Raw genomic sequence first — 9329 nt, 5'->3', positions numbered from 1 at the left:
AACGATGGTGACTTGAGCATACCCGGAATAGGTGGTTTTCAATTTACGTCATCGTCATCGAAAACAAAAGATCTCTCATTATTGCTCCTTTTCTTCGTCCACCAGCAATTGCACATTGGAGTATTGTTATCTGTGTCTCTAGAGATTGGTTGCTCACCACCTATAATTCCATCATTTATTTACTGCGTTCGAGACTGCGTTCGAATAACAAATTGCGAGGGCTGAAATCGAGGCACCAGCAAATCCTCGTGCTTTGGACGAATGCACGCCAAAATTTTTTCCCTTTTCACGCCATCTATTTGTAAAGGGTTACACCACTTGAGAAAGTTTGAACGTTGAAGAAGCAAACCACAGATTTTTTTTTATCTCTTTAGGAGGTGTCGCTGAAATTTGGGGAAAAATGACAGTTAACCAATCGTGGCCAATTTCTCTGAACAACAGCTTTGTAAACCACACGGGGGAAAATCCATCAGCAGTTTATGTTTTTACCCCGGCGGGATTCAGGGCGAAGCTTGCCCTATGCTTTATGTTCACTTCCATGACAGTGACAGGAATTGTGGGCAACTTGCTTCTTCTCCTTTACCTGCGAAATGACAATCTGAAGAAACGTGAGAATTTAAGAGGCCGAATGTATTCAAGCTGCTTTATGAAGAACTTACATTTATCCCTGAGGAACTTAGCTCTGTCCGACTTATTCACGAGTATATTTCTTCCTTTTACGTGCATTCAAGTATCATTCGATGTCTTCCAAAGTGGTTGGACTTGCAAGATGGTGCGATACTCTGCCATAGTTTTCGTATTCACCACCATTAACATTATGGTCGTGATCAGCTTAGAAAAGTACTTGTCCACAAGAAAAACACCAAGAACTTCCAGCTTCTCTTCAGTGACTAAAATGATGAAGGTTGCTTGGATCTTGGGAATCATATGGGCAGGTCTTTCTTCCGTGACTTTCGAGGGGCAAAGAAAGGATATCAACGCCACTCATTTCACTATCATCTGCATGTATCGGAAACACTCTTATCCCTTCCCAATGATGTTCATTATCATCTCCGTGCAATTCGTTGCACCATACCTATTCATAACGTTCGCCAACGTTTCCTTGGTCACGGCAATGTGGAGTAGAAGTCATAGAACGCTTGCCTGCAATTCGGTTAATGATGCACTGAAGGCCAAGTTAATAGCCCTTAGAATCCGAGGAATCACCCTTGTTGTTACAATCGCGATCACAAATTTGATTATTAACTTTTTCTATATCTCATTCCTGGTTTATAACCAGATCTCCCAGTCATCTCTGGATTTTCAGACAGACTATACTTTGCGATACGCAAGCGCGGCCATTGGCCAGTTGAATAGCTCGACGAATGTCGTAATTTACTTCGTTCAGATGAAAGATTTTCGTAAATTCTTGAAAAAGCTCTTTTGCCCAAGGGATAACAACATACAGAATAGGGAGTTTTAGCAACGACGACAGCTCCGGCAATGACAGCGCCACAAAGCAAGAATATCATTGGTTAAGGAATGAGAAGTAATACTGTTGCACGTGGTATGGCGCGTTTTTAGTATCAAAATTCAAACGTGCATTCGGCAATTCAACATTCAATAGCCCTTATTCACGATAGCCGCCATGTTGGTTTTCAAATTGTCATGGAAACTAGCCATGTGTTGTGCTAGGGGACAAACATTGGAATAAAGGCAAATTGCGGAAAATCGGCTCGTCGAAATATTGAATTAACATTGCTAAAATTTCATTTTAGGATTTGAATTAAGTATCTTTTATAATAATTTTATATCTTTTGACTGCCTCCGATATTTTGACTTTCTACTTTGTTATCTGCTCATTTTTCACTAAAAAAAACATCGAAGTAACTTGTGTAAGCATTCTATTTTAGTACTTAGGTGATAAACATTCAATGAACATGAAACAAATCATCTGTGTGGCTAAGATGTTCGTTATAACCTCTCGAGCTTGTGTTGTTTGCCCCCTCAGAAGTGTAGCTAATTTGCATGATAAAGGCAAATCCAACATGGCGGATATTGTGAATAAGGTCTATTTGCCTATTCAAGCCTTCAAATCAACAATTCAAACATTCAATTCGGCAGGTTTGAATGTTGACACTAAAAACGCAGCCATACCACACGCAGAACGCATTTCAGTGCATTTTTCTTGCCGTAGTCCACAATACAACAGGGAATATGATAAAGAAAAGCTAAGGCTAAAAGAGGAACACGACACGCACTACTAGCCATAACAACAACGTCATGAAGTCACCGAATTTGAGGTTTTGAAGACCATGTGAGCATACAAATTTGAGCCTTTTATATTCTATTCTCACTCTGAAACCGCTTGTACCCTATTTAACAAGGGCTACGGGTCAATAGACCATGAGGCGAAGACGAATGGGCTATTGACCCGTGGCCCTTGAGGGCGAAGGGTCTAATTGTTTTAGTATCACCCAACTAGCCGGACAGAAAAGGCAATAATAAAGTTAGCAAATGCAAGTTAAAGAAATATTTATTTGGGGATAAAACGAAAAAAAGCGTTACGCTTTTCGCTACTCGAGGACTATGGCTAATAGTCCTCTACTAGCGTAGCCAATCAAAATATAGGATTTGCATTAGTCCACTAGTTGGGTGATACTAATTACTTTTAGGATACTTGGCCCTGTACATTTTAAGACGCGACTTACGCTAAAGCAAAGTTTTCATTTGAGAGTGACGTTTTTGCCGACGTAGCTGTTGTAGATATTAAGGCCTGGCCAAACGCTCGCAATATTTCAACGCAACATCTTGCAAACATTGTTGGGCACAACGTGTTGCATAAGTTTGGCCACCCTGTTGCCATTGGTAAAAATCCCGATTTTTAGAGTCAAATGGGATTTTTAGAAAATTTAAAGATTTTTTTCGACGATAATGTTTAGACAAATACAGTGGATAGCATGAAAGCAAATTTGAGTGGTTCTAAGAAGCTCTTTCCACTAACAGGGCGCTTTCGTACACTTCGTAATTCGCGACTCCAGAGCTTGCCATGTGTGCGATACAACGACTTTTCCGATGAATATTACAGCGATCGAAATCGTGCGTTAAATTGACAAGGGCGGTCCAAGCGGGCTCTTGCCATTCAAATATTACTGGTCAGCGGTTTAGCCCATAAGTTACGTTCCCTGCATGCCTTGTTGGCATCACTCTAAGGCGTGGAAGCATAGGAAGCGCAACATTAGGTGCCTGCATGCAATTTGACCACAGGTCAAAAGAATCCCGCATTTTATGCAAATTGCATGATTATTTCGAAAAATAGTTGGATAAATCAGGATTTTTAGAGGTAAAATTTGGATTTATGGACATGTTTTGGAGAATTTCCGGATAGCTTTTTTGGCCATTTTTGGGGATTTGTGTACTCGGCCTATATCATTGCTAGTTTTCAAATATGCGCGAAACTGGAAACCATTGCCGCTTTAGTTTCATTTGAAAAGAAAGTCATAAAATAAATAACAGGTTTTATCCATGGCTAGGTACCTAAGAAAGGGTACGATAAATGGCAAAGTTATTCGCTTACTAAATGGGATTGTTAGGAAATTTAATCAATGACGGCGGCAGAACACAATGAGTAAAAAAAGGTCGTGCTGCACCTGCCGCATGCATTTCAAATCCTGTTGCACGCGCGGCGCGCATTTCAATACGCGAATCTTCTTTGTTTTGTGAAGAAATGTTTTGTTCTGTAAGTTAGATGAACATGAAAAAAAAAAAAAAAAAAAACAGGAAAAAAAGTAACAACGCATAAAGACAATTTTTTTCGCCTCAGCCACATTCAAAGTTGCCGGCACCAACTTCAATGTGAACGGAAGCCTTGTACTAAGAAGTTCTTACCTAAAATTACAAACTTAGCGTCTGTATCTCATTACAAAATTATTGCCTTATTCATGGCATTTTTTTTAATGTTCTGCACAGATATAGTCCTTTGCCGTTTTCTTTTCTCGTCTAAAATGTTTATGATTAGTATCAGAAACCCATAAGAGTTGAAACGTGTAACGGCCCCTTGTGTGCTGGGAAAAAAGCTTCTGAATATTCAATTTGCTAAGTACCATATTTGGAACAACAAGAGCGAGGGGTTTCCAAATATGGTACTTAGCACTGAAACATTCAACCAATCAGTTCGCACTGAATATTCGGAAGCTGTGAACGTGCGTTACACGTTTCAACCCTTATGGGTTTCTGTTAGTATATATAGGCGGCTTGCTACCGACCTAACAATCATCTACACTTGCTAGTGGCTAATGAGATATCTATTGTTTACGTTAGTCAACATGGCGGAAATCTATAAGTTACATCCATCAATATGGTGGCAATGACGCAACACTTTTCGCTTGTTATGATTCGTTAACTGTACCCTTTGGTGAATAACTCTTAACCATTTTCTTAAATTTGAATTCAAAAGTTTAAATAGAAGGTTTGTACGTGACGTCATCGCCGCTATGTTGGTGGACGAAAACAAAAGATCTCTCATTAGCGTCTTTTGTTCGTCAACCAGAAGTCGTACATTTCTCTATTGTTATTGGTGTCTCTAGAGGATGGTTCAAAACATCCTATAAAGGCATTGTAATTTGTTGTTTCTTGCTGTTAATACATCTAGTACGTTTTCCGTGTGACGTGCTCAAGAGCTACCATTACCAGAAAATGCTTGAAATGAAGCGTTAATAAATAGAACTTTGAGAATTATTTTAAATAGCCTAAAAACGCCCTCGATTTTTGCAAACTAGTTGTGCAACTAGTTGTGCAATGCAACTCAAGACTTTCTATTGTCGAGGATATTTAGTATCTCTTTGCATTTTTCCTGCGCGGTCTCTAAAGAGGAATGAGCTTCTTCAAGAACCTGTCAAGATGAGGACAAAAGGAGTCACTTTAGCTCAGACAAGCCACAATCTAAAGGAATATCAGCAATAAAGCATCCTTTTCTGAGTTCCGGGGCTACATGAAGCAGTACGGTAAACAGGGCAGTGCCTGACGGTTCAGACAATTAACATAGATCAATAAATGATGGATCATAGCCTGTTAGAGAAGCGTGACGCAATGCTTCCCAAGACGTTCCGTGACGCTTCTCCAGCAGCTGGCTACGATCGATCATAGCAACCAAATAGCGGCTGCGCTGAAGCTAAACATATCAAGGCTATTATTTGAGCCTAAGCCGTGTACTTCTTTATACACATGAGAATACAAGTCAGTCAAAACCCACATGTGAATTCCATTCGGAGGATTTCCTACAGAGAGGATCATATAGTAGAGAAGGAGGAGATTTGGAACGACAGGCTGAAATGTACGTTTTACCAAAACTTAAAGAAACTTGTTAGATTTTAGCTAATTTCTCTTCTGTTAGCTACAGATATCGGGGAAGTTATCAAAAGAGAGGTCGTACCAGTTGGGATAAGAACATTTTCAAGCTTTTTTAAGAAACAGCACCTTGCCCTCGTGTAGTTTGGCGTTTTTTGCCTTGAAACGTGCACCGCGCATCGGTGGCTCAGTTAATTGAGCACCGGGCTGTCACGCGGGAGGTCGTGAGTTCAACTCCGGCCGGACCAACACTCAGGGTCTTTAAATAACTGAGGAGAAAGTGCAAATTTTGTAATTACATCTGCAAATGGTTAGACTCTCTAGTCTTCTCGGATAAGGACGATAAGCCGGAGGTCCCGTCTCACAACCCTTCAATGTTCATAATTCTGTGGGACGTAAAAGAACCCGCACACTTGTCGCAAAGGGTAGGGCATGTAGTTCCCGGTGTTGTGGTCTGTCTTTGTATATATATATATATCTTTCTGTGTTACAGAGGGCCATGTGTTAGAAAATTCTTTACTGGGTTAATCATGTATTACCCTCTCGAAATAAAGAACATTGTATTGTATTGTATTGTATTGTATTGTATTGTATTGTACTTAATCTCTCTCTTTAGCATAGCGCTTACGAAGAACGGGGAACGTATGGCTGAAATGTGCTTTTTACCAAAAATCAAAGAAAGTTATTACATTTTAGCTTTTGTTGACTGTTCTCTACAGACAATGAGCAATTTGTCAAAAGAACGAAACAAAAGTGAGGATAGAAGAATTTGCTTGCTTTGATGATAAGCAGCAGCTGGCCGCTTGTCGCGTTACGGACGAAATGCTAAAATCTCTTTCATAATTGTGCTTCAGGTACGGATCACATGTTTGAGTCTTTTCGCACTCGACAGGAGTTCACTCGGTTTGACTAACCTGCTTGCTAAATGTTTCATCAGTAATGTCGTTCAAGTTGATCTTAACGTTATAAAACGCTCCCCACACGGCTGTTTCAAGACTGCGAGCACCAACCTATCACCAAAGAGAAGATTAACAATTTAACCTTCGGTTTTATTGGGAAGATATCTGTCGAAAAGCAGTCTCTGTTCTTCAAATGTTCTAACCGCTGGAACATAAGAACCCTTTTGTTTTGACAGCCACTTAGGTCCAGGTTTGCATATTTTCGTTGGGCGCACGCTTTGGGCTCCACCTTGGACCAGCTGACCACTCGCCTCGATTTCACGCGAGGGCCTCGTGCCCATGTGTTAGCCAGCTACAACTGTGTAATGTTTGCAAGCTCAATCTTGAGTGATGAACTACTTTAAAAGACAATATAACCGTTTCAATTTTGGTTCTACTATAAGTCTTGTCCTTTTGAACAACCAAGGCCTGGCCTTTGTTTCGGCCATGTCGTACCTGAAGATCAGATTTGCTGTTTACGTTTCCGACCTTTGCTAGCTCCACCATCGGGTTCCACACTTTGGTTGCAGTTCTGATGACAAGGAGAGGAACTTGGACAGCATTTCTGAGTCCGTCTTGTAACGCCTTTTCACGCCTGGGATCGGAAGAGCGATTGATAATATGCTTAGAGGAAAATGTAGTATCCGACTGAAAAGAAATTGATTTCAAATTGAAAATTTCGCTGGTCAGTCATAAAAATCCTTACACTTTTTCCTCCTCCGGGGTACCCTTGGACAGTTTCTTTGCTTCCTGTTTAAAAAAAAAAAAACATGCTAGTGACGTTGTTTTAATCTTTTAATTTTTAGTTTCGGAATTTGACGGGAGAAGTGTTTGAACCGTCTTTTTCACATTAACTTTTTTAATATTTATTACAACAGTTGTTGTTACGTTATTTCGTTTCGTTGATTGTGTTTCATTAGCCCTGAAAAGCCTCTATGTATGTATGTATGTATGTATGTATGTATTATTTGAGCTATCACGGGTTTTTTCGCCCGGCGTTTTAAACTTGTTCTTGTAATATTAGTGATGCGAATTTTTAGCCCTTTGATTACCAATTTTGAAACCTTGTGTTATTCGAAACCTCTGATCTTCAATTTTTCTCATCCTACTGTCATCGTTAAGCTTTGTGAAAAAGATTTCCTCCGTTTTTGTATTGTGCAACTGTCTCGCTACGTTGAACGCGAAAGTCTGGGGTGAGTTTCGTTTCTCTCGAAAAGCGAATAGCCCACTTTCGATATGTTAAAATTCAATCCTAAACAAAAGGCATCATCTCGAGGCTCTGGGGAATAAACTCATACAAATCCTTACATTTATTCTCCAGAGCCTCGAGATGATGCCTTTTGTTTAGGACTAAATTCAAAGCTTTAGCTCAATCAGGCTACAATTTACCATGAATCCACTAAATGCCTTCGTATCAGCGTCAATCATTGGTATGAAGTCCAGCATTGCTTGCCTCAAGGGAGGAATAAGACACCTCATCTGTGAGTCAAGTGATTCGAATTTCTTGTTTCCGTAGGAAAGCCAGCCGACCATAGTTGCTAGGGCAACACCCTAGAGAACAGGTGAAGATCTAAATTCTTCAAAAACGTTCTTTGAAGTACTATGGTACTATGATCAAAAAATCATTTCCCTTTTTTCTTCAGATTTTGAAAGCGTGTTCGCTCAACACCTAACTGGCAAAATTTTGAGCTTTCAGTTTTATCCGAAGGCTTTTCATTTGGAGTGTAAGTTTTGGATTTCACGGTCCGCCATTACTCACGTTCAAAACTGACCGATTGGACATCAGAGGGTTGTATCTAGAGAAAACGACGTCATTTACACCCTAGCTTAAAATTTCAGCGTGTAAACGCAATTTATTATATATGCAAAACACGGGTTTAAAAGTCGGAATGCCCGAAACTCCCGTGTTGCATATTAATTCAGCCGCGTACACACGCATTGCATTCTTAAAATAGTGAGTCTTGACGTCATTCTCTCCTCGACCCAGTTCTCTCAAGATTTTAAAGTTAGTAATGGCGGACCAATAAATAAGAAAATTCTAGTTAAAATAAACAGGTGTCTATTTCAAATCAGAACTTCAAACTTGGGTCAGTGTTTAGTTAACATAGTTTTGAAATCCAAAGAAAAAAAAAGAATTGTGTTTTTTGGTCGTAGTACCACTTTAAACTTGGTTAAATTCATTTATGGAGATTGATTTAGAAAGCGTCGGTTGGGATCATTAATTACTGCGCTAACTGTCATCAACTCTGGTTATCGCCACCGAATGGAGAAGATCTACCTGAAATTGGAATGTAAAGCCGCCGATCCTTCCGACTACGACTCCGCCGGCCAATTATGTCCAAAAACGCACCCAATCAGATGCACGCCCAATTTTGACATCTAACACGAAGTGCCTCTTTAAGTCTTAAGCCGTGTTCACACTCAACGTTAATTATGATCAATGGAAGTATAATTCAGGCTATCATACTCCATTCAATTTTATTCAATTATGGTTCTGTTCACATCTGCGAAAATTCAAATACAATAGGGTAACATCGCAGTGTGAGACAAAATGGCGCCGTATCGCGTGGCTGCCAAGATCATCATCACCATGCTTGAGGCGAGGAGAGAACCAAGGATAGCTTCAGAGAACAGAAAATGACAAATCCAAATCTTAAAGCGATTAGAAGTTTCGTCTGCTCATACCACCGAGTGTTCACCATTCTGTTCAATTACGCATTGTAATTACTTCTAACAACCCCCTTGAGGTTGTTTTAAGTAATTATAATCCAGTTATAATCAGAGACTGTAATTAGTTGATGTGAACCCATTTCATATTTAATTCGATTATAATTCGATCACAATCGAGACCTGATGTGATCACGGCTTAAGCCTTTCTCTGCGCATTTCCAACAATGAGGTAAGGGTGAAGGTTAGTGTTATTTTCAGTTAGCTTAGGGCAAATGCAGCTGCTTATCCCTCAGGGCGGGGGGGGGGGGGGGGGGGGGGCGCGCTTATGACGTTGTCTGTATTACCAATTTGTCAAGCTTTCCTATGTTTGACCCGTGGCCATGCATTGAGGGCGAA

At 40.1% G+C, this 9329-nt stretch overlaps 2 protein-coding genes across 2 annotated transcripts; one reads left to right on the top strand and one right to left on the bottom strand.

Moving 5' to 3' along the window:
- Positions 1 to 400: 400 nt before the first annotated feature.
- On the top strand, positions 401 to 1652 carry LOC137968879 (galanin receptor 2a-like). The gene has a single exon (XM_068815350.1). It carries the CDS (start codon positions 401 to 403, stop codon positions 1460 to 1462), a length of 1062 nt encoding a protein of 353 aa, XP_068671451.1. The 3' UTR covers positions 1463 to 1652.
- A 1591-nt stretch (positions 1653 to 3243) lies between these two features.
- Positions 3244 to 9243, bottom strand: LOC138012760 (formimidoyltransferase-cyclodeaminase-like). The gene is made up of 5 exons (XM_068859649.1): positions 7653 to 9243; positions 6970 to 7013; positions 6720 to 6858; positions 6240 to 6335; positions 3244 to 4870 (listed from the first exon to the last, which is right to left on the bottom strand). Exons 1-5 carry the CDS (start codon positions 7794 to 7796, stop codon positions 4784 to 4786), a joined length of 510 nt encoding a protein of 169 aa, XP_068715750.1. The 5' UTR covers positions 7797 to 9243; the 3' UTR covers positions 3244 to 4783.
- Between the last annotated feature and the right edge of the window lie 86 nt (positions 9244 to 9329).

Source organism: Montipora foliosa, chromosome 8 (assembly GCF_036669935.1).
Source record: "Montipora foliosa isolate CH-2021 chromosome 8, ASM3666993v2, whole genome shotgun sequence".
In the NCBI taxonomy this organism is placed as follows: Eukaryota; Metazoa; Cnidaria; class Anthozoa; order Scleractinia; family Acroporidae; genus Montipora; species Montipora foliosa.
The sequence above is the reverse complement of the archived record's forward strand: the minus strand, read 5'-3'. Positions and strand labels throughout refer to the sequence as shown.

Bases quoted from the DNA above. Each gene is read 5' to 3' on its own strand.
- LOC137968879 (XM_068815350.1), top strand. From the start codon at position 401: ATGACAGTTAACCAATCGTGGCCAATTTCTCTGAACAACAGCTTTGTA.
- LOC138012760 (XM_068859649.1), bottom strand. From the start codon at position 7,796: ATGGTCGGCTGGCTTTCCTACGGAAACAAGAAATTCGAATCACTTGAC. The intron at 6,859-6,969 runs GTAAGGATTTTT...TTCCGATCCCAG, and splicing joins ACCCCGGAGGAGGAAAAAGT to GCGTGAAAAGGCGTTACAAG. The intron at 6,336-6,719 runs GTACGACATGGC...CTTTGGTGATAG, and splicing joins ACAGCAAATCTGATCTTCAG to GTTGGTGCTCGCAGTCTTGA.